Source organism: Lentinula edodes, assembly GCF_021015755.1.
Source record: "Lentinula edodes strain Le(Bin) 0899 ss11 chromosome Unknown C8R40scaffold_1, whole genome shotgun sequence".
Lineage (NCBI taxonomy): Eukaryota > Fungi > Basidiomycota > Agaricomycetes > Agaricales > Omphalotaceae > Lentinula > Lentinula edodes.
Window position 1 is genome coordinate 1191995 of NW_025764307.1, and position 27448 is coordinate 1219442.

General features: G+C 45.9%; 12 protein-coding genes across 12 annotated transcripts; 8 read left to right on the forward strand and 4 right to left on the reverse strand.

Annotated features, from left to right (window-relative positions):
• The first annotated feature begins 639 nt into the window (after nt 1–639).
• On the forward strand, nt 640–2371 carry C8R40DRAFT_1077457 (uncharacterized protein). Its single transcript, XM_046226981.1, has 7 exons — nt 640–663; nt 717–872; nt 935–1199; nt 1250–1325; nt 1387–1921; nt 1979–2101; nt 2156–2371. Exons 1-7 carry the CDS (start codon nt 647–649, stop codon nt 2193–2195), a joined length of 1212 nt encoding a protein of 403 aa, XP_046092396.1. The 5' UTR covers nt 640–646; the 3' UTR covers nt 2196–2371.
• Nucleotides 2361–3701, reverse strand: C8R40DRAFT_1077462 (Shwachman-Bodian-diamond syndrome protein). Its single transcript, XM_046226982.1, has 7 exons — nt 3558–3701; nt 3447–3498; nt 3353–3396; nt 3164–3293; nt 2915–3115; nt 2691–2864; nt 2361–2630 (listed from the first exon to the last, which is right to left on the reverse strand). The coding sequence occupies exons 1-7, from the start codon at nt 3587–3589 to the stop codon at nt 2517–2519; spliced, it is 747 nt and encodes a 248-aa protein (XP_046092397.1). The 5' UTR covers nt 3590–3701; the 3' UTR covers nt 2361–2516.
• On the forward strand, nt 3702–5918 carry C8R40DRAFT_1077466 (uncharacterized protein). Its single transcript, XM_046226983.1, has 11 exons — nt 3702–3801; nt 3854–3887; nt 3957–3997; nt 4095–4202; nt 4265–4530; nt 4581–4670; nt 4727–4860; nt 4910–5082; nt 5133–5443; nt 5506–5620; nt 5680–5918. Exons 2-11 carry the CDS (start codon nt 3859–3861, stop codon nt 5700–5702), a joined length of 1290 nt encoding a protein of 429 aa, XP_046092398.1. The 5' UTR covers nt 3702–3801; nt 3854–3858; the 3' UTR covers nt 5703–5918.
• A 1260-nt stretch (nt 5919–7178) lies between these two features.
• C8R40DRAFT_32077 (uncharacterized protein) lies at nt 7179–8440 on the forward strand. The gene has a single exon (XM_046234695.1). The coding sequence runs from the start codon at nt 7550–7552 to the stop codon at nt 8156–8158; it is 609 nt and encodes a 202-aa protein (XP_046092399.1). The 5' UTR covers nt 7179–7549; the 3' UTR covers nt 8159–8440.
• A 482-nt stretch (nt 8441–8922) lies between these two features.
• C8R40DRAFT_1032292 (uncharacterized protein) lies at nt 8923–9283 on the forward strand (the record flags this gene model as incomplete). The annotated part of the gene is made up of 2 exons (XM_046223247.1): nt 8923–9158; nt 9211–9283. Coding segments are annotated over 2 exons (309 nt in total), but the record flags the coding sequence as incomplete, so codon positions are not given.
• Nucleotides 9284–9672: 389 nt separating this feature from the next.
• On the reverse strand, nt 9673–12292 carry C8R40DRAFT_1065005 (uncharacterized protein; the record flags this gene model as incomplete). Its single annotated transcript, XM_046225602.1, has 7 exons — nt 9673–9809; nt 9861–10904; nt 10981–11055; nt 11105–11235; nt 11294–11308; nt 11362–11476; nt 11533–12292. The coding sequence occupies 7 exons, from the start codon at nt 12290–12292 to the stop codon at nt 9673–9675; spliced, it is 2277 nt and encodes a 758-aa protein (XP_046092401.1).
• A 127-nt stretch (nt 12293–12419) lies between these two features.
• C8R40DRAFT_32271 (proteasome maturation factor UMP1-domain-containing protein) lies at nt 12420–13355 on the forward strand. Its single transcript, XM_046234700.1, has 5 exons — nt 12420–12548; nt 12605–12763; nt 12818–12913; nt 12971–13064; nt 13115–13355. Exons 1-5 carry the CDS (start codon nt 12546–12548, stop codon nt 13174–13176), a joined length of 414 nt encoding a protein of 137 aa, XP_046092402.1. The 5' UTR covers nt 12420–12545; the 3' UTR covers nt 13177–13355.
• Nucleotides 13330–15541, forward strand: C8R40DRAFT_1077482 (splicing factor, Prp19-binding domain-containing protein). Its single transcript, XM_046226984.1, has 7 exons — nt 13330–13795; nt 13851–13915; nt 13968–14041; nt 14104–14249; nt 14300–14583; nt 14646–14895; nt 14952–15541. The coding sequence occupies exons 1-7, from the start codon at nt 13456–13458 to the stop codon at nt 15380–15382; spliced, it is 1590 nt and encodes a 529-aa protein (XP_046092403.1). The 5' UTR covers nt 13330–13455; the 3' UTR covers nt 15383–15541.
• Nucleotides 15542–15553: 12 nt separating this feature from the next.
• C8R40DRAFT_32341 (uncharacterized protein) lies at nt 15554–17670 on the forward strand. Its single transcript, XM_046234706.1, has 4 exons — nt 15554–15924; nt 15977–16076; nt 16127–16639; nt 16698–17670. Exons 1-4 carry the CDS (start codon nt 15808–15810, stop codon nt 17630–17632), a joined length of 1665 nt encoding a protein of 554 aa, XP_046092404.1. The 5' UTR covers nt 15554–15807; the 3' UTR covers nt 17633–17670.
• Nucleotides 17671–17799: 129 nt separating this feature from the next.
• On the reverse strand, nt 17800–20751 carry C8R40DRAFT_1164712 (PARP-domain-containing protein; the record flags this gene model as incomplete). The annotated part of the gene is made up of 21 exons (XM_046230550.1): nt 17800–17859; nt 17919–18066; nt 18125–18165; nt 18223–18295; nt 18347–18369; nt 18426–18437; nt 18497–18543; nt 18603–18742; nt 18799–19022; nt 19073–19105; nt 19156–19222; nt 19281–19378; nt 19432–19478; nt 19533–19617; nt 19673–19794; nt 19848–19865; nt 19921–20023; nt 20084–20186; nt 20238–20319; nt 20374–20422; nt 20473–20751. 21 exons carry the CDS (start codon nt 20749–20751, stop codon nt 17800–17802), a joined length of 1854 nt encoding a protein of 617 aa, XP_046092405.1.
• A 902-nt stretch (nt 20752–21653) lies between these two features.
• Nucleotides 21654–23119, forward strand: C8R40DRAFT_1164713 (uncharacterized protein; the record flags this gene model as incomplete). The annotated part of the gene is made up of 3 exons (XM_046230551.1): nt 21654–21666; nt 21726–22558; nt 22619–23119. 3 exons carry the CDS (start codon nt 21654–21656, stop codon nt 23117–23119), a joined length of 1347 nt encoding a protein of 448 aa, XP_046092406.1.
• A 458-nt stretch (nt 23120–23577) lies between these two features.
• On the reverse strand, nt 23578–27371 carry C8R40DRAFT_1164714 (uncharacterized protein; the record flags this gene model as incomplete). The annotated part of the gene is made up of 2 exons (XM_046230552.1): nt 23578–27016; nt 27067–27371. 2 exons carry the CDS (start codon nt 27369–27371, stop codon nt 23578–23580), a joined length of 3744 nt encoding a protein of 1247 aa, XP_046092407.1.
• Nucleotides 27372–27448: the final 77 nt, after the last annotated feature.

Here is a 27448-nt window from a genome sequence, read left to right on the forward strand (position 1 = left end):
AATGTATCCCTCTTTATCGGCAGGGCAGTTCAGTACCTGGGAGCAGTACAAGTGCCAATACAACAAATGATACAACTTTTCTTGACAATCGGGTATTAGGTCAACCGACTGTGACTTTCATGGCACCGCGCGCGTGGAAGGTATTCTAGTATACGCGGTAATGGTAACTCGTACTGCGTTCGAATCTGATCATGTAAGATGTATTAACGCAGTCTACGGCTCTAGATGGCTATTTAAGACCGTTGCAGATGCTCATAGACATCCCAGCTTCCTCCAAATCCAAATGCTCGAACTGACCAGACTTGTTGTGCTTGCAGCTGCTGCCCTCTTTTTCAGCGCAGCTTTTGCGGAGACTGTGAACTCCTCCGCAGATAGCTCCGAATCAAGTTCTGCAGCGGCCATTGCTGCTTCTGGTGCCTGCCAACAGCTGCAACGCACCTTGGGTGCTTCGATTGTTCAAAGCAAATCTTCTGGTCCGGAATATAGCATCGCCGCCAATGCTGCGTGGAGCGCCTTCAATCATGAGGTCAATTTTCAGCCAACATGCATTGTATTTGTCAAAAGTACAGCGCATGTACAGACAGCAATGAGGGCAATTTACCAGAATAATGCTGATTACGCAGTCCAGAGCGGGGGACATAGTGGAATGACAGGATGGAATACGTGAGCCGAATCTTTTAGAGCCATTTTATATCGAAACTGAATATTCGTTATAGGATTCAGGATGGAGTGCTAATTTCATTTTCGAATATGAATGCCACTTCCTATGATCCACACACTGACACCATTTCCATACAACCTGGCATTAATTGGGGAAATGCATCGACCATCGTCGAACCATTTGGAGTAGCTCCGGTAGGGGGGCGTATCAGGTAGGAATTTGTGGCGTTATTTTGTAACATTTAAAACTTGATCTTATCACTGCTTACACCAGTAATGTTGGAACCGGTCTTCTTCTCGGGGGTGGCTTAAGCTATCTGTCTCCCTCCCAGGGCTATGCTGCCGATAACTATGTATCTCTTGATGTTGTTCTCATGGACGGTACTTTAGTAACTGCCACCGCCAACAATCAACATGCAGATCTTTTCAAAGCATTAAAGGGGGGAGGAAATCGGTTCGGCATTGTAACCCAGTATATAGTGAAGGCAGTACATGTTGGAAGAGAGCAAGACAAGATATACTGGGGCGGTATCTTTGTGGTCAGTGGTTTTCGAAGCTTTATCTGATACTTGTCTGATATTTGTGTCAGTATCCTAACTCATCTGCCGAAGCACTTCTCCCTGCTATAGCACATTTCGCTCATGATACAAACGACACAAATGCTGGTGCGTCTTACTCATTCTTTGTAATTCCAACATAAGCCGATATTCCTCAACTCGGTTGTAGTCCTTGCCACGGATTTCATAGCTAGTTGGAGCACCACAGGTGTTGAACCAGTCATTCAGCTCGAAATGTTCTATAATGGTACTGCGGCATCCTTCAATGAGTCCTTTGCAGAATTTCTTGCAATCCCATATACATCTTCCACGGCTGGACCTCTATCATATCTTGATCTAGTCAACGAGGTCAATTTTCCGTACGGAGAAGGAAATCTGTTTTCTGGTAGTGTCTTAGCAGGTGTTCCATCCAACTCTCCCGAGAGCTCCGACAAACTGATCAATAATTACATGGAGACTTACCGACTATTCAACAATTTCAGCATGACATATGCAAATTCATCGGAAATTCAAAGCACCCTCCTCAGTTTCACGCCTGTGCTACAATCACAAATACGCATAAGCTACGAAAAAGGGGGTAACGCCATAAGCCCACCTATGGGACAAGGAGGATTTAACGAGGTTCTCTTCGCTGTGACATACAGTGCAGGTGTCAATCAGGCCCCGGAGAACATTGAGCAAGGAAGACAATTCTGGATTGAGAAGTGAGTCAATGAAATATGACCCTTCACATTCAATTTACGAAGTTGGAAAATTTGTAGCACTCCGAGAACTGCAGGACTGCCGCTATTTGCGAATGAGGCTGATGCCAATCAACAAGTCCTTGCATCCTATGGAGAATACAATTTCCTCAGGGAAGTTTATGCCAAGTACGATCCTAGCAGGTGTGTTAAAGCCATTTATAATGAGAACGATTCATTGAAAGAATTTTCCCCAAGATTCAATGTCCGCCATACGCCAGGGCCTCTTGGACTATAGAAATTGATTAAACTCATTGCTCATTAAGATTGTGTTTCATTTTATTATTATTCCCCCTTGAATGTTTTCGTTTTATCGGCCAATTGGACTAGCTACAAATTATTTGTATACTTACACACCTTACCAGATTGTACTTCTTTTCGTGGTACATGTACTCAAAATTAATTGAATTATCGAGTCGAGATGACCAGGTTTCCCCCGGCATCAGGCAAAATATCAATTTAAGATTGTAAGTATCGATACATATTCCTGGTTGGACTACCGGAGGACTTGATTGTGGAGACAGTCGAAAAGTAGGCCACAATCATAATACATGACACACTACGATGCTGTTGCAGCAGCAAAAGTCATCGTTTCAATTCGACCTTTCCCTTTACATTCCTTTTGCAACAGTTCGTTGATCACTCGGAACTGACTGGGGTCTATGAGCAAGATCTGAATGTATATTCAATAGCTTGTTTGAACGAGGGCAAAGTACAGCGGATTTGCACGTACCACTTCCCAGTCATTCTGGCCCATTATCTCCTCTTCTATTTTCTCGGCACCTTCTGAAACCTTGTTGCGTAGACGTTCACTGTCCACATTCGGCACGGTTACACGAACACGCATGCGTGCACGCTGTATGGGAAGGGTTGAATCGGATTGAAGGCTTTTAATGCAATCCGATACCTGAGATTACGATGTGCATGGTTGCATGACGGACGACTGGAAAGACATACCTGGCTCTTGGCATTCTTATTTGGTTTGAGACTATATCCAGCTTCTGACATCGCCTTCTCAATCATGCCCACGGGATAAGGTCGCTGTGTAGCTGGGTCTACACATTTCTCTGCAACCAATGTAGCGATCTCTTTGCGTAACGCAGATTGATCATGTTCTCTTTCCTTTTCACCCACTTGCACTTCACCTTTCTTCAAAATCTATGATATGGGATGAGTTTGCAAAAAGTATGTAAGTAGTAAACATACCTCGGATACGATTTCTGATATTTCAGTTGTTCCGAAAGCCTTTTTGAGATCGCCATGTTTTGCAACTTCACCCTTGGATACATTCATGAAGACATTGCTGATTTGCAGAACATCGTCGAGATTGTTTTCGCTAAATGGAATGCAGATAAGCCAGGAGACCGTTGGCTGCGGCTGTTCTGCAGCGCTTACACTCCATTCCTAAATTCCTGTACTTTATTCTTGTAGCAAGCGATCTGGATTGATGTGTTGAGAACATCAGAAGACAGCAGTGCTCCATACTTACCTCAAACCGCTTTCCACCTTTCTTTAACCGGACGATAGACACATTAGTGAGTCTGGAAGGCTTGGTCAGTCAGTTATGAGCAATTCCTAGCCTGGAACACAGGAGGTTTACTTGATTTGGTTCGAAGGCTGGTTGATTGGCATTGTGACAATAGTGGTATGGAGCAAAGAAGAATATTGACTAGATCATAAATGCGTGTTTCGGGTGCCTCGGTCCCGCGCGAAGTTTGTCGAGTAAGAATTCATTTTGAGTTCATAACGAGATACAGGACTGCATAGACAAACGTCTCGGAATCAGGTATAGGTACAATAGGTAGAGGTCGCGCACAATATCGCGGCCACAGGCCGTGTGAATTGTTGAATCTACTCTTTACTCTTCTACTGCCTTCACTCACACTTTATCGTCAGTCACTATGAAAGGATTTGTAAAGTCCGTCAAGCGGTGCGTTCTTCGCTATCTCAGTTCAGGAAAAGCTTGAATATGCGGCATGAATTGCTGATTGATCTGCAGAACACCGTTCATGGTCACCAGCAAGGTTGGAATGTCCAAAAGTAGGCCTTTCAATTACCGGAATAAAATGAGATGGCTGAACTCCCAGTGCCATCTTTACTCTCAATATCATCACTGCAACTCCGTATCGGCGTGAAGAGTCGAACGATCCTGAATTCGACGATTACCAACGGCATTTCTCATCCATGGAACAAGCAGTTGAGAAACTGCTCAAAGATACAAAGGCTTTCACAGATGCTGTTAATCGTGCGTCATTGAAGGGATCTATTGTTTATAACTTCGTAACCTCGAGGGTTTTCGGATGCCAGATCTCTTTACGTCTGGAGCTGGATACGCTTCCCACTTCTCTGTCATCTTCCATCCCATTGCTGGCGAATATGATCTCCTTGGCAAGCATCCTGATGCCGCACATACAATCAAGAGCGTCGAAAAATACGAGACCGCGATGGAGGAACTTAGATCTGCCGTAGCACCCGAGCTTGAGCTCATAGAAAGTAGAATCGTCGGTCCTACTAAGGAATTCCAGAGTGTCATGAAGACCATTCGGAAAACTATTACAAAGAGAGATCACAAGGTTATTCAATTTGTTGTACCACCATGCGCTCGCTCTGACTTATTCGATAGCTCGTGGATTACGATAGGTTCAACAATTCTTTAACTAAACTCAGGGATAAGAAAGAGAAATCTCTGAGTGACGAGAAGAATCTATTCAAAGTGAGCGCTTCATTAGCTGTGTTTGAAACGCTCTGGTCTAACCTGCACGCATGGAGCTCGAACAAGATTTTGAAATGGCAACCAACGAGTACGAATACATCAACACCGCTCTCAAACAAGACCTACCTCGATTTATGACATTATCAACTCAGTTCATAGATCCGCTATTCCACTCTTTTTTCTACATGCAGTACGTATTACGTCGTTCGCCGCATTCCTGTTATCAAATTGTCTTTCAGGTTGAACATTTTTTATATCTTATTGGAGAAAATGAACAATTTTTCGGAAGAAGCGAAATACGATATCTCCAATCTACCTGGAAATGAGATAACATCCAATTACGAATCTCAACGAAGCGATGCCTGGTCGCAGATAGAAGAACTTAATATCACTAAACGAATCATTTCGACTTGTGCGTTCTTGATTCTGTTTCCCCCGGTCTATGTTTTAAGTGCAAAATAGCCAAATTTGTACAGTCCAATCGTGCTGCTGCTGGTCCAGGTGTATCACGTACAACTTCATCTACATCATCGCTCGCATCAAGTAGATCTCCCCCGCCGAGCGGTTTCAAGAAAGCTCCTCCTCCTCCTCCTTTCGCTGCTTCCCATGCTGCTCCACCTCCACCGTATACACCTTCAAATGGACCTGCAAGCGCTGCGGCGTCTGCCGCAGCCGCGAAAAAAGCACCTCCGCCCCCTCCTCCACTGAAACCAAAACCCAAACTGGCACCTAAGCCGCAGTTTGTCGTAGCTTTGTATGATTTCGCAGCACAGGTAAGATGCTTGATTCATTTCATCGAACCTTCAATTAGTTCAACATCTCGGACCTCATCCAGGCGGAAGGTGATCTGTCTTTCAACTCAGGGGACCGAATAGAAATCGTTGAGAAGACGGCAAGCGCGGAGGATTGGTGGACTGGGAAGTTAAATGGCATACAGGGTGTTTTCCCAGGTAAATTTAGAAAACCGATCAGATTCAGTCTCGAGGTTTAATAATGAAATCTAACATAGGCAATTATGTCCAAGATGCTTAACGGTGTTTTGTTCGAGCGAAGGAACAGACAATACTTACCACGCACACATTGACGATGTTTCGGTATCATTATACTAGTCCTGTAATTCAACCATTTGTCAAATGAGATGTTTTGTCCGCGATACGGTCCAAGACCTTTCTAGATATGACTACAACATCCAAGATGACTACGTCCACTTCAAACATCACTTTTGAGTTGGAAACTGGATGTCAAGAATCTCTACATCTCACTGATCCTCGATATATTTGGAGTTCCCTTTTGTTTTGGTATCAATGGATTTCCGAAGATTTACGACTGAGAAACATTCTATTCATTTACATGGTGTGAGTCTGTGTTACATTTTCTTTCTGATCTTCGAATGGCGATGTTCTCCTGTGTTCCACTTCCATTCAATTCCGAACTTGGCGGAAGTGACTTTCCCATTGAAGACTCTACATACGCAAGGATACTATAGGCTACTATCCCAAGACGAACCCTAATGATTTCACCGATATCACAATGGAGGGACATCTTAGGAAATTTCCCATTGTACACAGTGATCAATGTAGCTTCGGTATTGGGGAAGGCTCGGACGACGAGTGTTGCGATGATGCGGTGCACAGATGATACAGTGGACAGATGCTAACAAAGTCTGCAAGCGCTAGCTCAGGACCCCTGACAACCCACTAAGAGGCCTGTACAAAGTGCGGGTAAGAATAGGAGAAATTTTTTAGAATCCATGAGCCAAAAGAGGGTAAAAATAGCAACTTTTCATGCTGAGCCCTAGGGCTAAAACCGGGTAAAAATGCTCCTTTCAAAAGGCCTAATCTACAGTAGGGTAAAATGGCCCCATCGAGACTCAAACATAGTGCTCACTGAGCACAAAGCAAATGACTCTTGCTGCACCACTACACAATATTGACAACATATTGTTAGGTATTATAGACATTACTATACAGCTTGTATTTACATGTTTTTGCATGAACATCGTTGTAGTTGAACATTGAATCTGGAGCTCAAGGGAAACTACGTGGATGATGATCCATTAGATGAGTCCATAATTTCAGCATAAATAAAACAAGGGAAAAAGAACCACCTGCAGTAGAAACAAACAAACAAAAATACATTTGGCAGCTTTCTGGCAAAAAATAAGCAAAAAAAGATAAAAAATCAAATTTTGGATATACCCTGAGGTCTAAACCGGGTAAGAATGGGGTCTGTGATGAAACCAGAGGAAAATCCGGGTAAGAATCCACCTTTTGGACCCCCAAAAATGTGGGTAAAACTCAAGTTTTTGGGATCAGGCCTCTTGGTGGGTTGTCAGGGGTCCTGCTAGCTCCTATGGATTCAAGGTTGAAGAAGGTGTAAAGTATTATCTTCATTAGCGCTTGGTGAGTTGGAGTCGCACTGCAAATTCCTAGATTGTTTGGCCCACCTCCAACGTTCGCGTGCTTGCCCTATTCTATTCACCATTTTCTAACGTACAAAGTCGCAAGACGAGCCTCGAGGTGATCCGCCGCAGTATGGCGCAAAATTGGCTGAAAGGGGATGAATAGCGTATCTTAGCGCTCGACGGGCAGTGTATATTTAGTGGGCTGTGCCGTTTCTTAGCGCCCTTGAATTTAAATTCAAATGATAGAGATGAGATGCTATGACTCTTATGCGGAGGCGATACCTGCCCGACGTTATTTCCGTAATGACTTGCACAGTATGTTCTCAGAAACTCGATAGCTTTTCCACTGGATATAAAAACACGAGGGTCTACCATGCAATCCAACGAAGCGAGGTCCCCCGCCGCGGCTCAGAATACTCTCCACTGCCCACTCATACCGCAGCTCACTTGAAATCATCTGTCAAACATTAGCACAATGCCAGGAAAGACAGTTCGATTTAACACACCCTCTCCTGATTACTCTGTCGCGTCTCTGCCTGTCATCGACGGGTCTGTGAGTCCACAGCCGATCCCCACCATAATGCTACCAGCAGTAGACTGTCAGCTACACCGAGCACTGCAGAATAACAAATTCTCGCCGTCTGCAATCGATTGGGATATGTCTTATCCAGTCGAAAATGCACGATTGCAACCACCATATACCCGATTTGATTGGAACGCTCCGGCAACCAACCCACATACTACCCATCTTACGATAACATTCGGCGCGTGGAAATTTACCGTCGTCCCTCATCCAGCGTCGAGAGCACCATATGTCACGGTTTTAGATGTCCTCCACGGAATTTATCGCTATTTCCGCACTTCGAGTTCTAAAAGAGACTATCAGGCTCTTTCATCCGATAAGCGGCATCGCGTCACCAGCGCGTACAATCAGAGATGGCAAAGATGCCACCCTGCTGAACGGGAGATGGAACAGAGGAAAGGGGTCAAACAGATTGACTTTCTGGCAGACTCGAAAACCTTCTGGGGGTTGTTGCCGACGAAGGAGCTTGGTACATGGCAGCTTCAAGTGACGCGCTCATGAATCGACCTTCTTCATATCAAATATACCCCCTCCACCCTCACTCCATACCCGGTTGATTGAACCAATATCTGAACTGTATTATTGCGAAATTCTGTATGACTTCGTTTTGTAACCCGTAGCACCAACCTTGTTCATGATTCTTCACGTCTGTAACGATTTTTATTTGATTAATTTACCTGGCTCCACTTGATACCTGTAATATTGATAACAAATCTGGATGAAGTGCTTGGAACGTCGAGAGTAACCCTGGGCCGTTTCGCATTAAGTCTCGAATATGGCCAGAACAATTGAGGTTACCAAATATACGCACTCTGATTGGCTGAAGCAATAGTGGCCAGATTTGGAATTTGCATATGTAATGGACGATTTCTGAGCACTTTCTCTTCCCAACCGCAACGACCAATGTCTTCCTTCCACCACTTGACACGACTTCAACATGCAGCCCGATTTTCTGCGCTGCCTTTTCTTTATCCCTGCAATCCGACACTTTCTGTGCCAGTCCGGAGAGCAATGATATCAGCATACAAGCCCGGCGGGAACAGCTTTGATCATGCTGCAATAACAGAAACTCCTCCAGTAGTCGTTCCTTCAACGAAAACATTTTTGCCAGATGCTTCAGCTCCACAGATTGCTGCTGGTCCACCTGCTGCTCCCAGGGCTGAGAAGCCAAGGCCGAAATTACGAGCCACGAAGGCCGCGCTGTCCATAGTACGTTTCCGAATAACTCGCCCTGGTCATTACTCTAATGGCTGTTTTCTCTATAGACCTCAGAGGCAGTTAAACGTTTACAAGCATTGCAAAGAGGGCCTACACCACAGCTCATACGAATCGGCGTTCGGAACAAGGGATGTGCTGGCCTATCTTATCATTTAGAATACGTCGAAAAGCCCGAGAAGTTTGATGAACTTGTCGAGCAGGATGGTGTTAAGGTCATCATTGATAGCAAGGCGCTATTTTCCATTATTGGAAGCGAAATGGACTGGCATGAAGATGCTCTGAGGTATGTAAGCTGTTGTTTTCTTTTTCAACCACTTACTCAGCCCCGTTTGCAGCTCTAAATTTGCATTCAAGAATCCAAACATAAAGGACGCTTGCGGCTGTGGTGAATCCTTTACGGTCTCATGATTGGGACTTTTCTCTTGTATCCATACCGTCATTTTCCGATTGTCCAGTGTATCGATATCCCATCATAATATCTAGATGTGAATATAATGGAATCACCCTCTTCAGATATATTCAGATGTGGAACATCCTAATGGCAACATAGAAATGCAAGTGGGCTTTTATACCAGGTCGAGATGGGAGTCATTCGGAGTTCGTTTGACTCGACTCGACCGGGACAACATTCTCGGAACCGCGCAATTATCGTCGTGATTCATTGAAGACATGTACAATACACGTCCCTATCATAAGATTTACACAATACACATGCAGGAGACAGATGGAAGTATAACAAGGCAATGTTATGGTACATGAGCAAGAGCAAGCACAAGATGATCGTTTGAAACCGTTAATCATGCACTGAGGAATTCTTTTTGCATGTTAGCAAAAGCTGCCGCTCCCACTCTAGCCAAACCAAGTTGAAGAAGGCACACTGCCGTTTGGCGATACATCATCTCCAGAGCAGGATGAGTTGGACGACCTTGTGATCCTGAATAAACGAGAACGTTCAGCTCGTGATTGCATCAAAAGATAAACATACGAAGTATAGCCTGGTTCAGATCATTGGCCAACTGTACCCGCGCATCGTGTCCCGCAACTTCCGCAATTGTGCCCCCAGCTGATAATGGATCAAACACGGCAAAAATAGCGAAAGCACGAGTAAATATCTGCTTGATTTCAGGATTCCGTGTACTCTTGAAGTCCTTATCCAAGGTTTGACCGTATGCTATAGCGGAATTCAGCGCTGCTTCATATTGGTCTCTAGCTGAAGGAGGCCGGGATGGAATTTCGGAGCTAGCTCCGGCTGCCCCATTACTTCCGTTAGTCACTGGACTGCCAGGGAAAAGGTCGTCGTCGTCGACATCCATACCCATCCCGCCCTCCTCTAATCCATCCATTTCGGGAGCAGTAGCCTGCTCTTTGGTCGCCATTGCCTTCATCTTCTTCTCGAGCTCCGCTGATTCCAATACAAGCTCCACAAATCTACGACAGCGGAGCTTTACGAACATTAATCCTTCGTCAGCTTCTAATGCGCCAGGATAATGCTCTTTAGTCTCTGTGAGAGCCGAATCGATGTTACCAGAAAGAACGGAGTTCACTATCCGAGTTCGTGATTCGATATCGGCCTCCAGAACACTAGTCGAGGGAGAAGGAGTTGATGGTTCGGGAACATCATCCATGTCGATATCGTCATCAACTGAGGGTGAAGCTGGACTTTCTTCAACGGCTTCTCGGTTTTGTTTCTTGAATGCCCTTGCTGTTTTTATGTATCCATGATGCGCCAAATAGGAAAGCACAAGCTTGTCTAGAGTCTGCTTGCACTGTTGCTCGGATACTTCTGGCAGTGAAGGCGCAATCTCCTCTCCAGTTGTATCGTTCGTTGCTGTGGCAGAAAACAGAGTCGGGTCGAGTGGTCGGCTCATAATAGCAGCCCATGTTTTCTGACGCTGCTGCTGGACATAAAAATCAATGCCGAATTGGAAATCCTCATGTCCGAAATTGACTTTGACGGACTCTCCTAAATGCTGCAAACCGACGGTAGGGTATATCTCGATACCTTTGCCAACGTTCTCAAAAGCGATCCCTGTTGAATAAAAAAAGAAGACAAGTTAACTCTTACCACGGGTCAAGAATGAGTGAACGTGATAATGGTCATTCACCTAAGAAAGTGCCATTCTTTGTGAAAAATGCTTGATTAGTGCTAAAGTCAATGCCACAACCAACGACGTCCCCCACTGTCGTCCAGATGAGTTAAGAATCATTCGATGAAACTGCAGAACTCACATCCAAAAGTAGGACCATAAGGTGTTCCGTTTCGTTCTGCGGCGAAGGAGCATCCATCATCCCCGTGATACCCCCAGGACGTTGGTTCCCAGCCCGGAAGACGGGACAGTTTGACATCAGGACCAGCGAAACTAAACAGCACATAAAATGGATATGAGTGGGAAATTATGAAAAGTATGTCTCTCTCACCCGACACTTATGTGCCTGCAACAAAATATTAGAAACTTATTCGTTGCAGGCAAGAAAAGATTACTAACGCCTTTTGGCCTTTACTGTGGATTTCCACTTCATAATAATACACTCCGCATGCTGGAGGGATTGGTTGCATGGACCGTGCGGCGGCGGCATCTCTATCTCCATTACCACTAGCGCCTGGAAATGGTCAATACGTGGCTTCGAATTACGATGGCCATGCTTGGTATATATACCTTGAAAACTGAGTTCTCGTCCATTTCCAGACAAACTCAATGATTGATGACGATATTCATGGCTCCATCGTGTTGGTAATTTCATGGTTTGATCGGGAGAGGCGACGGAAATCACAGCAGGTTTGTTAGGGGGAGGACTGGCATTACTGTCGTCTTCGCTGTCTGTTGATGGGGACAAGGCTCTGGAGCGAAATTCAGCCTCTGTGAACGTCGTAGGGGCTTCTGTTTGGAGCAAATCTTTGAAAGACGAATGGTCAAGGTATGCAGGTCGGGTGAAAGAAATAGGAGCCGAAAGTGTCATGGAGGTAGAACGATTCCGTTGCATGCTGGACGCTCGGGTTCCAGCTGCACTGGCTCTCCTTGTCCGTACAGGAGGAGTAGATGAGGATGGTAGACATGAAGGATCGATGTTGCGCGATGATTCTGCGCGTATGATTCGGGGTTCAAAGGTAGTAGCCGATCGCGAGGAGGGAGGGCGGAAATGAGAACCAAGAGGTTGAGTAAATGACCTTGCAGTAGCTCTAACTGGAGAGGTGCTGAGGGCCGAAGTACTAGTAGTGGTTCCACGTACACCGTGAGCTACTACTACGCCACGATGGTCATCGGGGACGGTATGTGACCCTGAGCTTTGGAGACGAGGTCGGACGCTTGTGGTAATGAAGGGGATGGATATTACGGATTCTATGTTCCTAGTGGGGGATGTAGACGCGGAGCTTCTCGGGATTGGAATGCTAGCGGACCGGGAAGGTCGAGAAGTCATGGTAGTAGCTCGTCAGAGCTGTGAGCCCTGAGAGAATTAAGCAAAGTAGGGAGAGACGAGCCCAGAAGAAGATATATTTCAAAGATATAGAGCAGAATTTGAAGATGAAGGGAGATATTAGAGCGGAAATTGTACGAGCTTTGAGTTACCAAGATGATGGCAGTTTGGGTCGGAGACAATCCAGGTCACGCGATCTGAGCATTTCAGGAGAAGGCGTTACGCGTTCAATTTATTTCCTCCTTTAATCCTGACCATGGTCTGTACTTTTCACCGATTCTTGGCTTTGAAATCAGCTACTGAAACTGCACTCAGGACCCTTCTTTACGCATTGTTCCTGCCAGCGTACCAAAGACTGCATCTGTTGCAGAAACATCTAACAGTCTCGGCCTTCACGATACTCTACAGTATGGACCGCGTACAATTGCCACAGAAATGAAGACAGAGGGTAGTTTGAAGGATAGGCTATATAACGTACGTTGTCATCCTCGTTCAGGCGGTACAGATCAGTAATGTAATCAGTGGGAGGAAACACAAGATAATCTAAAGCTTACGATGATGCGTAATACATATGGTCTTCATGCCCCCATGAGATTGCTGATGGAGAGAAGGATCGTCAGTGCAGTAAGTCATATCATACTCTGTTACCATACCGTTCAATGTATGTTCATTGTGTTGTAGAACCCGCACATGACATTGCTGCCTCAAACCAACCTTCAGTTAGATATTCTTATGGGTCGTGATGAATCTGTAGAAGCTGCAGACGTCTTTGCAGGTAAGTTTACACTTGTATCTCTCGATCTCATTCTCATCTTCTCTGCACAGGTCCATTGAGCGGACCACCGCTTGATATTCGTCAGGACATGGAGAAGAAGCATCGAATCTAAATCAGATATCCCCCTCACAGGACTTACTCCAGGTGGCCCATCGCCTAGATGGTCTCCTTCCGTAACTCTAGAGCACTCAGTAGTAAATGCTGCTCATAGTCTTATGTAGTGCTTATCGTGATTTAGAAATTGTAAATTCATCAGACATCAATATTATGCAACTATGGACGAAAAGCATGCGTACATGTCGCGTAACTGAGGCAGAAATTCAGGCGCTTATTTGCACCCCGCTTTCACCCCTCGACCACCAGATTCGTTATTGTTTCTATATACATCAGCATGTCTACTAGACCAAAACAAGCACCGCGAATGGCTCGGCCTGCTGCTCGTTACTGGGCCGGTAAGGCTCCTAAGAATGTCGTTGGAGCCGATTCTGACACCGAGGATGAGGAGGAGCAACCTCAAACGGAGGAAGAAGGAGATGTAAATATTGGCGGTGAACAAGAAATAATACAGGACAAAGATGAGGGTGAAGACGAGGATATGCCAATGAAGAAACAAGGCCTCAAATCGAAGTCGATGAATATTGCATTGAGAGATGTTGATATATCAACTGACGGCAAGGTTATCGTTGCTGGCCGGGAAGAATCTGGAAAGACGGTGCTGGAAGAGGATGAAGGTAAGACTGTACAATTCCTCTTTGGCTTGAATTCAGGCCTGTTCCTGCTCTGTAGAATCCGAGGATGAATCGGAAGAGGACATTGAATCGAAGGTAAAGCAAGAGGAATCAGAGGAAGATGTATGTTCGTCCTTGACAGCACTTGAAAAACTTCCTAAATGTTGTCGGACAGTCCAGCGAGTATGAAAGTGACTCAGAAGAAGAGCAGAAACCCAAATTACAGTTCAGACCGGTCTTCGTTGCAAAGTGCTTAAGATATCCAAACATTCCAACGCGATCTACACGCATACTAATTATTCTACTTGCAGACGGAATCGGGAAACTATTGCTGAACGTGAACAGTTGGCTGAAGATACCGAAGAAGCTTTGAAACGAAAGGAAATGGAACTTGAGGAGCGACGGAAACAAAGTCATGATCTGGTTGCAGAGAGTATTCGACGTGAATTGGCGGAAAGTCAGGGCTTTTTCAATATTCACCTTGCGATCACTCATGCTCCGTCTCAGAAGAGAAAGAAGAACAGGTTCCGGACGTTGATGATACAGATGGGCTAGACCCGGCTGGTGAATTCGAAGCATGGAGGTTGCGGGAACTGGCGCGTATCAAGAAGGAGAAGGAGGAAGAGATTCGCAGGGAGCAAGAGCGGGAAGAGATTGAACGAAGAAGAGCTATGCCAGAGGAGCAACGATTGAAGGAAGATTTAGAGAGAGCGCAAAAACTGAGGGACGAAAAGCCGAAGGGGCAGCAGAAGTTTCTTCAAAAGTATTGGCACAAAGGTGCTTTTCATCAGGTACGTCTCGCAACGTAACGGATGTGATTCTATTATTTAATCTCGCCATCTGAATTATCCAGGATACAGAAATTCTCAAACGACACGATTTCACTGAAGCAACTGAATCGACAATGGATGTATCGCTGCTTCCCAAGGTTATGCAAGTCAAAAACTTTGGTAAACGAAGTAGAACAAAATATACCCATCTTCTGGATCAGGATACCACTATAGCTACCGGAGGCTTTGGTGGTACGGCACCTGTTAAGGCGGGTGGCAAGTCTACGGAAGCCGGTGGCTGTTTCCTGTGTGGGGGACCACACATGAAAAAAGGTAAACGACCTTTTGTTAAGATGTGACGAACAAGTTGAAGTAAATATCACAAACAGACTGCCCGCAAAATGTCGGTCCATTAACAAGGCAGCCGGGATCAGGTGCTAATGCCGCCCCAGGTGGTTCGCGACCATGGGGAGGTACGCCTGGGCAATCGAGCTCCTGGAAGGACCGTGACAACGGTGGTAGGCAGAATGGTGATGGAGATTGGAAGAATGGGCGCGACAGTTCTCCGCGACGGGATCGATACAGGGACCAAGAACCTTATCCGAGAGGGGGCATGGGGTCGTCTCGGTCATTAAAAAGAAGGGACGAACATGATTCACGTAGATCGCGCTCACCGCGTTCAGTGTCCCGCTCGAGGTCTCCACCACGGCGGAAAGATCGCCAAGATGACCGTTCATATGGGCGAGGCGAGAGACGGCAGTTTCGAGATCGGTCTGAGGAGCACGATTCGAGGGACAAGCGGCGACGAGTAGATTATTAGTTAAATTGTTGATATGAGTTTTTCCGCCCGTTCAATCTGCCAAGTGTACATAAGTATGTCTTCCAGGTGTCTTCTTCAGAAGTTCTTATGTATGTAGTGGTAAGTAGCCGGAACACCGGGGAATACCCCTTCGACTGACTTGTCACCCCGAAATCAAGTTCATGAGAGTTTATGCGGCCTTGCAGAAATTGTTTACAAATCGGCATCTTCAGTGCCCGAATAGTAAATGTCTTCTCGGGCACGCGTATACCAAGCGTACACACGTCTACTCTTATAAACACATCATGTTGATATTGCTTCCCGTCTTCCTTTTTTACCTGGTGCCCGACTTGAACGTTGCAATGCAACGATAAAAAGTTTTGTGCTATCAGTACTCTCGATCCACACCGCAAAACCTCGTTGAAGTTCTCATTCATTGGAATTTAATGCCTCGAGCCGTCAAAGTTGCGGTAGTAGGCACTGGATTGGCAGGTCTCTCTGCTGCTTATTTGCTATCGGGTTCGTCTACGGAGGTAGACTTTGAGGTCCATGTCTTTGAAAAGGCGCGTCTTTATCTTCTGTCCGTCAACAAAGGCTAATATCGGGAGTGTTTAGTCTTCGACATTGGGAATGGACTCGTCCTCTATCACCCTACCTGTCCCAGGCAAAGAACAAAAATGGCGCATCGATGTTCCAATGCGGTCATTTCAATCAGGTTTGATTCTGAAAATCGCGTATTATCGCTAACGTTGATCGTTACTTCAGGTTACTATGATACCCTCATTTCTCTTTACAAACATATTGGGATTTCATTTCGGAAAACAGACTTTTCGTACTCGTTCTCGCGTCTAATACCCGAGACTGTTTACGCGTCTAGAAAAATCACTACAGATGTGATATACAATGGTAATTCGGGAATCGCAGGCATGAGCATCCCCTCATCGATGAGGTTAAACGAAAAAGTGCTTTCGTCGATCCATGCAGCAGCAAGCGGAGCCTATGCTTATGGGATTTTCATGTTGATGTGCTTTAAATTGTTGATCTTGTATATCAGGGTCCTGTTTCTTTCTATCCCCATTTTCCGACCCCAGGGTGTCGAGGAAATGACCTTCCGTACTTGGTCGGCATCAACAACTCCTCGAGGCTTCATAGCACAATGTACGATGCTGGATCTTGCGTGGGTCGAATTCACACAAGACTTGCTGGTTCCTCTCTTCTCCGCTGTCTGTACAGCCCCCGAAAGCAATGTCTATGATCATCCAGTCGAAGAGTTTCTGGGTAGGTTGTTCAGTGTCTCTCAAATGACATCGTATCAAACTCTTTCTCTCGTTGTCAGACTACATATGGTTAACATTGGGGTACCACCATTATGTAGCGCTCAATGGTGTCCAAGAGGTTGTTTCGAAACTCATTGCTGGCGTTCAGCACGTACATTTATCATCACCTATATCAAGCATCCGAATGAATCCTGATGATCCCACTACATCGTCAATACATGTTTCCACCGGCAGCAGGGTTCAAATTCACACTGGATTCCACCATATCATATTTGCAACCCAGGCCATCCGTGCTGTTCCACTCTTGGAGTCCTTTGTATCATCATTACCTCCGCATGCGAAGGCCAAACGACGTGCTGTGGAGGAACAAATCGCTTGCCTCCGCCAATTTACGTATTGCTCAACTCTAGTGATCAATCATACCGATTCTTCATTAATGCCAGATAATGTCGAAGATAAACGCGATCTAAATTTGATCTCTCTCGACCATGATGCGCCTTCTCTCGTTACTGATGTGAAGGAGGTGAAATCATCAAAGACAGAAGTAGAAGATAGCTGGTCATTACGGTGTTTGCCACCTTCATATACGATGGCGACACATGTTCTGACGCCTCCGGAAGGTTACCCTGCTCATCTACCAGCCATATACCAAACAACAAACCCTATAATCGAGCCCCGAGAAACTAGGATATTGAGTGTAGCTACTTTGGAACGCGCCGTCCTAACGGTGCAATCCAAGCGAGCACTCAAATGTCTGTATGTGAGATATAGCAGGAAGTGGTGGCACACTGCTAGTCAGGGAAAAAGTGGACTCGGGCCATTGCAGGGAGCAAAACGAGGCAACGAACTCAAGCAGACGCCAGGGATATGGATATGTGGATCGTTTGCTTACTCCGGTATTCCATTGCTAGAAGGATGTGTAGTGAGTGCGAGAAACGTCGTCGAACAGGGTATTTGGAAGAGTGAAGGTGTTCGAGGGCATATACCATGGTGAATTGGTTGGTTTGCAATGTGTATTAATAATTTGGAAATGGATATAGATTTGTGCATACGGTAGGTGCTACAGTAGGCTATAGATAATAGTCCATCGGGAGTTGGCTGAGTTCGTCGAGACAGAAGCAGAACACCTCATAGAAAACAGAGGATCGACTTGCGAATGTTCTACATCTGAACCATAAAGAGATACTTGACCCGAATTTGGGAGATATCGTAGACAATATACTTCGCAAAAATGATATGAGCATTTGAGAGGACTTATTATCCTCAGCTACTCCGCTCACCTCGTTGTATTGCAAATAACCCTTAGGGCTTGGATCATCAGCACAAGGGCCATCTGGCATGATACAGCCCTCCAGTTCCTCGTTATTGAGAGCTTTGCCGGCATCCTTCCATTTTGTGGGCGCGGTGCGTCCGATACCCTTTGTAGCCCTAAATGGAGAAGAAGACTGAGCTCGCAGCAGCGATAGACAAAAATGTGCTAATCAACCTCTTGCCCTGTTTTTTGCAACTTCGGTCGGCATCGTATTCCTGTATAAAGAAAGTCAGCTTTACATGATTGTTACAACTATACTGCGAAGCCCATACCGCATCATAGCGCTCATAGAATGGCTGGGCAGCTACTTCACAGAGCAAAAGAACACCAGTGCCTCCGCTCAAACTGAAGACAGAGATTAACTCGAGCTTGAACAACGAAAAAGAAAAGACTGACTGAGGGTAACAGTAGCCTGCAGACTAAGAAAATCATCAACTGTCAGCTGGCGATGACACGAAAGTCAGAACTAACTAACCTTCGACATCATCTGTAATTAGAATATTCGGATAATCAGTAGTAAGTAGGGAACGATAAGATAGATATTACGTCGGCAAAGTATACACCCTTTCCGAACATATAACCATTGACAGGAGCTAAGAGGGTATGAAGAACGTTACAGTTTGCTCTAGCAATCAAATTCAAAATCGATTACCTTCCGGGGGAGCAATTCGGAGACCTTGCGACAAGATACCAGCAAAGTTGGTCGTTCTGGACCCATGCCAGAGTAACATTCTTTCCTGGTTCTGGAGGGTGTCGTTGCCAGCATTCTTCCAAGCTTCAGTTTCAACGCTCCTGCATTGAGGGTGTCGTCAACTTTGGTTGAGTTGCCACATGATGGTTTGGCGTACCTTTCAACACGATAGACGTTCTTAAGTTTGGCTTTGATGTGTCCATGTGTCTTGCCATGAGTATCTGACATGTACCTGGCGAGCATCTTGAACTCGTCGCTATCACGCTCAACTGGGTCCATCTTGCTGAGTGAAAGGGAATTGAATTGTGCGTCAAGAGGGTTCACGGGATTGCCCTCTCCATCTGAAGCATTACTCGCTTGCATGAGTTCTGTGGCAATTTCCTATGACGAGGAATGAGCTACATCTCCGTACAAAGGGCGCAAGCGCGTACCATATCGCCGAGAGCATCAACAAGTTCGAGTTCCTACTTTGTTGTTAATAGTCAAGCTGCAGTAAGAAATATTTCGCGCGCACTTTCTTCAATGCATTTTGGGTGTTGATTGCAGGAGGTTTATTTCTTCCAAAGTCGTGCGGGATGATACTAATCGAGTGGAGGCGTATTAGATTGGAAGGATGTCGTCGGTGAAGCTGGAACGCACGAGTAATATCGGTTGGTGAGTTCTGCACATCCTGCCTGTTGTCCGCCCCACCTCTTTGCTTCTTCGCTGTTGGGGTTATCAATAACTTCAGAGAGTGCCTTGGGTGTAATTTTTGAGTGATTCATGTATATATCTCAGAGCGAGAGCAAACCTTCAGGGCAGCGAAGCCTTTGAGAATAGTTGCTTTCGAAAGTTTGCCTTGCTCGTTGGTCAGTAAGATCCTCAAATAATGTGAATGGGACCAGGGCTTACCCAAAGGAAGCTTATTTGCGTCATAATTCATCGAAGACAATGTAGCGTCGATAATGCTAGTGTTGAAGATAAGTCGACAGAATTCCTGCAACGGAGATATTGTAAACGTGTCTCGAGTCCAACAGAACGAAGATATATACCTGGACCTCGGGTTTGAGAGTGCATTCCGGAATCGGTTGTTGCTCGGTTTGAGCTTTGCCTTTTCCTTTGCTCTTGGGTTTGTCTTTTTGTTCAGTATCTTCTTCATCATCATAGTCGCGTTCTAACACAGGCTCATGAATATAATTGGCAATTGAGAAATGAGTGCCGCGATACCTAGGAAAAAGTATTTCCCTATGGCAATGTTAACAAAACAAAACGAACCCAATATGCGATGTAGATCAGTTACCTTTCTTGGGTTCCATGCCGACCCTGCTCTCCCAATCTACACCCGACTTGGCCTTGAACTGTTTCTTGAACTCGTTTATGGCTTGAGCGGAGGTAAAAGGTCCCTGAATGACAGGTAGCATGAGCGTCCCGGATTGAGGAAATAGTATGACACTCTACTCGACCTTCGTTTGAGTTTGCCCCCGTTCTCCTACGCGACCCCAATGAGTGAAGAGTTCACAAGTAGCATTGCTACTGATGGGGTGCAGAAGTTGCAGGACGTAGAACCTGAAGAACGTCGGGATTCGTTATAGGGTATTAGCGAGCACGACTACGTACTTGTTTTTGTTCGCATTAATGTCTGTTTGATTGAGCATAGCATCCCAAACGCCTTCTTCATTGGCGTAGACTTGATGCGTTGCTTGGTGTAGTGTTAGCAAAGGCAATTACAGACTGATCAAACTATGATACTTACAGACTTTCCCTGACACCTCATCAACAGGAGCTGCGCCTCTTTTAATCACCTACAAAGATCATCGTCCTAGATGTGCACCCCTAGGCAACGAGGACAAACCTGCTTAATGTTCGCAGGCTTATCTTCTGCTTTAGCATCTTCATCCTCATCTACAGTAGTTTTTGATTTCTTCGCTTTCTTACTCGCGGGTTTCTTGGCAGGAGCATCGTCCTCATCGTCAGAGCTAGGATGAGCGCGTTTAGTTTTGGACTTTGGTTTTGAAACGGTAGTAGCCGTAGCAACTGCATCAGCGGCATTCTTGGCTGCTTTGTTACGTGAGCTGGAGCGAGTAGGAGCAGCAGGTGCGGCACCGTCAGCAGTTTTTTTACGAGGAGGCATATTGAGGGATTTTTGAGGTTCGGCGCTGGCGCTAGGGGCGTATTTATATACGCCAACAATACACGTGTGATCATCATGAGGAATGACTCATGGCGCGTTTCAATCACATGCTCCCGCCCTCGCGCTTCCCGAAGTATTAAGTAAGGAGCCCGACTCGGACCTACGCGCTTCGAAATTCTTTCCTTACTATCCGAGGGGGAAGGGTCTTTTGTGTTCTTCAAGCCAGATAAAATGATTGTAGAATAGTGTGAACTTACTCAATCACTCTGTAACTAGTCCGCATGTAGCTGTATGTAGTTTATAAGTTCACAAGATGTTATTCACCTCAGGCAGTGTCCTAAGGTGTCCTAGTAGTAGTAGGTAGTGGTAAGAGGACTAGGTTTACCTTCCATTGGCCACTGTATTAAGTTGTTACTCATCATCTGTTCGAGCAAAGTTAGTAGATGTCATCACCCACTTTGACGATTGCTGTTGGGGCTGAGAAAATCCAGTCTCCTATATCAGACGTTGTCTTATCAAGGGGATTTCAAATACTTATGAACGCCAGCAATCCAATCATGAATGTTGTTGAGCTCCGAGAGGAACAAGGGATCCGTATAGCACACAGAGATGCGGATGTGATATCGGTGTGATATAGAGTAAAAAAATGACGGCAAGATTTGTCCTCAATTTACCTTTTATATTCATGTTTCGCACAATTCTCATTTTCATTGCCTTTTGCGTTTACATCACCTCTTTGTGCAAGTCACATCTAATCTACCAGCCTCTATCCGAAAACACGACGTGATAATAAAGAGGGTTGTTCCCTGACATTTTCCCGCCTCTTATGTCTGGCCAAAGGTATAAAGAGACCATGGTTGCGTCGGTCCTCCTCGTGTTTCCTCCGCTTTCCATCCTTTCCAATGTCTACACAAAGTTTGTCCCTCGCGTTTTTGTCTCATGCCGCTCTATTCTGATCTTTTGTCGCATTCTAGTCTTCCAGTTTTATACCCCGACAGAGACAGAAGTTAATCGTATTGTAGGATATGATTATATGGCTACAAGCAAAGATCACAATCTCGATGAAAAGTTACCTCCTTCGCATCCAGTATCCACCCAATTTGCACCCATTTTCTCTCCTTCTCTTGAATACCGTGGGCCCGATAGTACATCATCCTTAGAAGTTTCCCGGAAATCATCGGCCCGTCCTTTGGCTCCCAGGAAAGGATCCCCTCGACGTGAAACTCACATTCCTCGACCTCGCAATCCCTTTATGATCTTCCGATCCGAGTATCATGCTCAGTCAAAGATTACCACGGATGTTGAACGCGACCACAGGCACATTAGTCGCATCGTCGGATATCTTTGGAACAACATGTCCGAGGAGGACAAGGCGCCATATCGACTCATGGCAGAGAAGGAAAAGGCCGAGCATCAACGGAAATATCCGGGTTATCGTTTCTGTCCTGGTACTCGCACTTCTAAACCAGTGAAAAGAAATGTCAAGCGGAATGGTCAAACTGACCTCGTTCGAGCTCAGAAGGTCGCGGAACTTCTGAAAGCGGGATTGCAGGGTCACGCTTTAGAATCAGCAGTCAAAGATATAGACTCTGAAAGTTTGGAAGGATCGAGTCCTCCTGCCGAGGATTTCTCTCGGTCGCCTTCTTCCTCTCCTTCTACGCAACCATCTCCTTCTTTACCCGACATACATGGATGGCTACCTAATAAACGGGACCCTGTCCCAGTCAGTCCTGTTTTCCGAAGCCCACTCCTCGCTCCCGCTCCTACTCCGCCTCTAGTATCAACTAGACCTATTAGGCGGTTTGTGGTGAGTTCCTTTTTTTAAAACTTTCTTGTTTACCGTGACTCAAAAAAACGCAAACGGCAGCCGGAACGACCAATTATGGACTCCTTGAGACCCGATCCTCCGTCTATGGTCCCCAACTTCACATATAGCTCACAAAGTAGTCAGCTTCCCCTTTCACACATGATTTCTGCACATCCCGAAGTATATCAACCCCAACTGCACGAGGCCAGCGTTGTACAAGGTTATAATTATGATAGCACCCCCAACCTTTATAACGCCTATCACAACGAGCCCCAATTTATCCAACATCATACTGTCCAGACGCCTTCATACCATGACGCAACTCCGACAACGGAACCATACAGGAATACTGCTTCTCTTTTTCATCCTGATGATGGCTCGTCAAACGTCCCTCTCGACAGCCGATTTCCGTTCCACCAGAGCTTGTTCGCCAGCGCTCAGGACAACTTATTTTCAGGTTTACCCAACGACTATTGGTTGTACCAAGACCCTGCGGGCCAGATTCCTGACCAGACAAATCCCCTCACTTGGGATCCAATGCAGTTCATGGTCAATATGTGATTCCCCACCTCTCCTTTGCTCTTTCTTGTGGTTTTGGTTTTATCCAATTTATCTTCTGCGTTCGCTATTATTCGGGCTCTCTCGAATTTACCGACATAGAACGTAAACTTATTGCTCATATTATGTCACTTATTGCCCAACTGTAGCCATTAGCATTCTCTGTCGTCATATCTACTTTTATTTCTTACACTACTGTCCTACTCACGAACCCGTTATCACCCATAATCACACTGTACATTGAAGATACGCCATTTTCCATTTTATGTACATGATCTAGAAACTCTTATGGGAACTCTTATCGTAAATTCAATCATATCGTGTCTCATCATTCGTCTGACTCCAGCCGCTGTGGCATGTAGTCGTCCTTCAGAGCTTCGCTCTTCGTGCCCCAACATTGTGATTTATTTAGATGAAAGAGAATGACATACGAAGGACAGTTCGAGGAAGTGGAGGGTCTATTACACAATTCCAAGCACGACGGTTGCCCGCAAACTCACTTCATGTCCTACCACCGGCAATTCGCGGTCCATCTGGATCAAAGCTGCCTCGAGACCGCCATCATTATGGCTCCCATTGGTACTGCCATTTCCCTGAAGCCCACCCAACAAGCCACTACTCTTCCAACCCCAGCTTTGCCCCACCTTGAAAATATCTGGCGCGCTGCGAAACCGAGTTTGCGCACTCCCAGTAGGGCTTGCACAATTGACAGAAAAGTACACAGAGACTACTTGCCGAGGATCGGTGTAAGGATATATCGACTTGGAATTCACGACAGCATGAAAAGGTGGGTCGGGCAAAGGCAGGTCTGTGGACGAGGAGGTTGACGCCGGGGGTGCTACAGTGATAGCAGAGGGGACAGATGGAGTCGGTGTAGAGGAAAGTGGGGATGGAGTTGACCGCCCAACTTGCGAAGTGCTCGCAGAAGCGCCTGGTATTCCATAGTCCATGTTTCGTGTAGTCCCGTCTCTTGAGCCAGAACCTTGATGTCTACTTCTTCCAAATGTTGGGAATACAGTGGGTAACGACGAGCTTAGAAAATTATTTCCGCTCAGAAGGGAATTGGCGGAATGAGAAGGAGCTACATTTCGCCATCCGCCTGATCCTCCAGGGGTTCGCGGTCGCGCTGATGAGGAAGAAGGGGAGACCGGAGCCGTCATAGGGTGCAAGGAAGGAGACACTAATGAAGAGCCGCTATTACCTCGGAGACGGGATGTCGATGACGATGTCTGGGTAGCTGAGGCAGAAGAAGACGTGGCTTGGGGTGCAGATGCATATGGCGTGAGTGGAGTAAATGCAGGGCCTCTTGGGGAGGGACTTGAGGGCGAAGAAATCAATATTTGCTGAGACCTTTGCACTTGAAGGGTGGATGATGTCACAGGTGAATTCGGACTAGTTGGAGAGTATGTGGAGGAGGAGGGAGAGGATAAAGAGGGGTTATAGTGATCTTTGATTGACTGGCGAGAATCACTGAACGGGTCTGGTGCGCTGAACGGCGGGGTGTTTTCGGTAGGGGATTGTCTGTGCAAATAGACACCTAGTTGATAGTTAGGGAGTAATCCACTTCCTGGCGAACGATATGTTTGCACGTCTTTAGGCGACTCAAGAACGTTTGCTGAGTTTTTGTCCTTTCGTTGGACGACCTGAACATAAACGTTCCACAGACTACCTGCGTACCAAACCGTCCTCGAATGGATACGGTCCTTTTCCTTCAGCATTTCTAAATTAAAAAATTCGACACTGAACCGAAGAGGCGGGTGCGTAGAGAGCAGTTGTGATGGAGGCAGCTGGAAAGGGGATGGGGAATGATGAAGAAAGGGAGCGGGAGAGGAAATGAATGAGAACGAATGATCGTTTGCGTGAGTTGCATAGCAAATGGTGTCTCGTAGCCCAAAGAAGGTTCGTTCATTCGAGGTTTTTGCAATGGGCGCCGTCTTCTCTTGTTCCAATTGCTCTCCAGTTTGATTATCGGACGAAGCAGCAGTGTCGCCCAGCGTGGCGGATCCCCTCTGCATTCCTTTCCTTTCCCGAGAAGAGTGCTCTCGGTGAAGGGAACTTTTGCCAAAGCTACTTGCAAATAACTCATCCATCGTGATGTTATTATGAATGTTTCCCTCCACATTTATACCGCTAAATGTGGTTATGGTATCCCCAATTCGCAAAGATTCATTGGCAGGGATGGTGAAGTACGGTTTGACGCGATTGAGCGAATTATCTGTAGCTGAAGTTGATGAAATACTAGAGACGGGTTTCGCAAACCCTAGTTTGTCTACAGGGTATAGCGCCTTGTGCGATGAAGTATTTTGATTACCCCTTATTATGGTATGCTTCACTAGTTCTGCCTCCCAAACTGCCTGTTGTAACGTTTGAAGGTCAACATACGGACGTCCGGTGGAAGGTGAGATATCTCGAGAGATATCGATTACGGCCTCGGTAGACTGTGGGATAATGAAACAGGACCTTTGATAAGATAATTGAAGTATCCTCACCATGTTCGTATAATATATACCAGTACTGAAGAATGTGTCCCATTGCTTATCCTCATTACTGCACTCATTCTGCCAAGTATCAGACCATTGTTTCCATTCGTCACTAATTGCAGTCTCTGAATGGTCTGAAAGTCCATCTTGGTAATCCTCGTCATTAGAATCCAGTGGGGTCAACTGGCGTCCTTTGCCCTTTAATCGTGATTGCCGTGCATGCCTCTCGTTTTCCTCATCGATTTCCATCTGCCTTTTCCGTAATTGTCTGACCTTGGTCCTGACAGCCCTTCTCAACTCCACTACACCTTTCGCAAATGCATACCTCTCTTCCTCGGGGCTACCCGGTGTTGTGGCAGGTAGTGGATTGCGTGAAGAAGATGTATCAAAGGTGGACTGCGCAGAAATCGAAGAGGTTATAGAAAGTGAGTCATAGAGTGAAGGTGCGGGTACGAAGAAGCTATCGCTAGATATAAGGGCATGAATCCATGTGAGAGACAACCCCTCATATCCTGCTCCTACTGCAGTTGCAGTGAAGAATTTCGGAATCGACTTGACATTGGATTGAGACCATTTTGGAGTCCACGCGGAGGATGTGGAATGACTGGGCCTGTGTGAATCTGTATCTAAGGTCAACGGCACACCTTCAAAGCCACTCTCCTCCACGGTCCATGAATCCAAGCTTGCGTTTGGGTCGTCCAACCAGTCTGATACTATCTTCTTTTCTTCCACAAACATATCTGCTCCCCATCTTGCCAACCAGCAAGCGCATGCTTCTCCAATCTTGTCCGAAATTGAACCATAATAAAACTGTGTGGAAGGCACTGCGTTATCCAGCTTGGACCGAGGAAGGTAGTTTCTGTTGCGCGCTGCTTGCGAGAAAGGGAGGGAGAGGTATTCATCACTCGTAGAACGAAGGGAATTGGGGGAACTGGGAGAGTCAACGATAAGCGGTGAGTATCGTTCATGATAGGTTTCAGAGGGTTGCCCACTGCGATTTTCAACAGGAAAGGATGTAGACATGTCCAGGTCTGAATATTCTGATCCATGCTCTCCCTCTTCCAAATCTTTAGCTAGGCCTTCCAATCCCACCGCGGGACGGTCTGCATTCTTAAGTTTGGTCATTCCAAGAGCAAAGTCCAAATAGTACCCAACGGTTCTCGGCCCTATGGTTCTAAGCATCCCCGTCAATGCTTCTGATGCAAGACTTGGAATTGACAGATATAGGGAAGTAGCAAGCAGACTTATGAGAAATTCAGGGGTAGCGGGCTGGCATCCAGGAGTATACGGAAGCAAAGATGACGAAGGAAGAACAGACGGATAGGGGAAACCAGACGTCAAAGGATGTGTAGAGATTGGTACAAGCGATGGATGAATGTATAATGGTGGTCCACCACCGTAGAGTCGGGATATAGACAGTCTTTGGAGTGATTTATCAGTATATGACTATACATCTGGACATTAACATACTCAAAGGCAGCTCTCGAGATATTTCGGTCATCCAACACCACATCAAGTATATCTTCACCAGTGCTTGAGTTTGTGATAGAACTAGCAACCCTCGTGTCAGATTTCCGACCTGTTGTCCGCAGCTTTACTGAGCTTTCGACGAAGCCACCAGTGAATAAATCTCTCCAGAACCCTGCCTGAATAAGGACGACTCGGTGTAATCTGTATGTAGCACTGAATGCTCCTGAAATGCGTATGCAGACATCGGAGGTTTGGCCGCTCAAAAAAGAATTGTATAAGTGAGATTGGATGACGGAAGAGTTCATGCAGAAATCAAAGATGGAAATTGGTTATTAACCCAACGCCCGCCCAAGCACTGAATCAGCAAATCTCCAGAAACGCA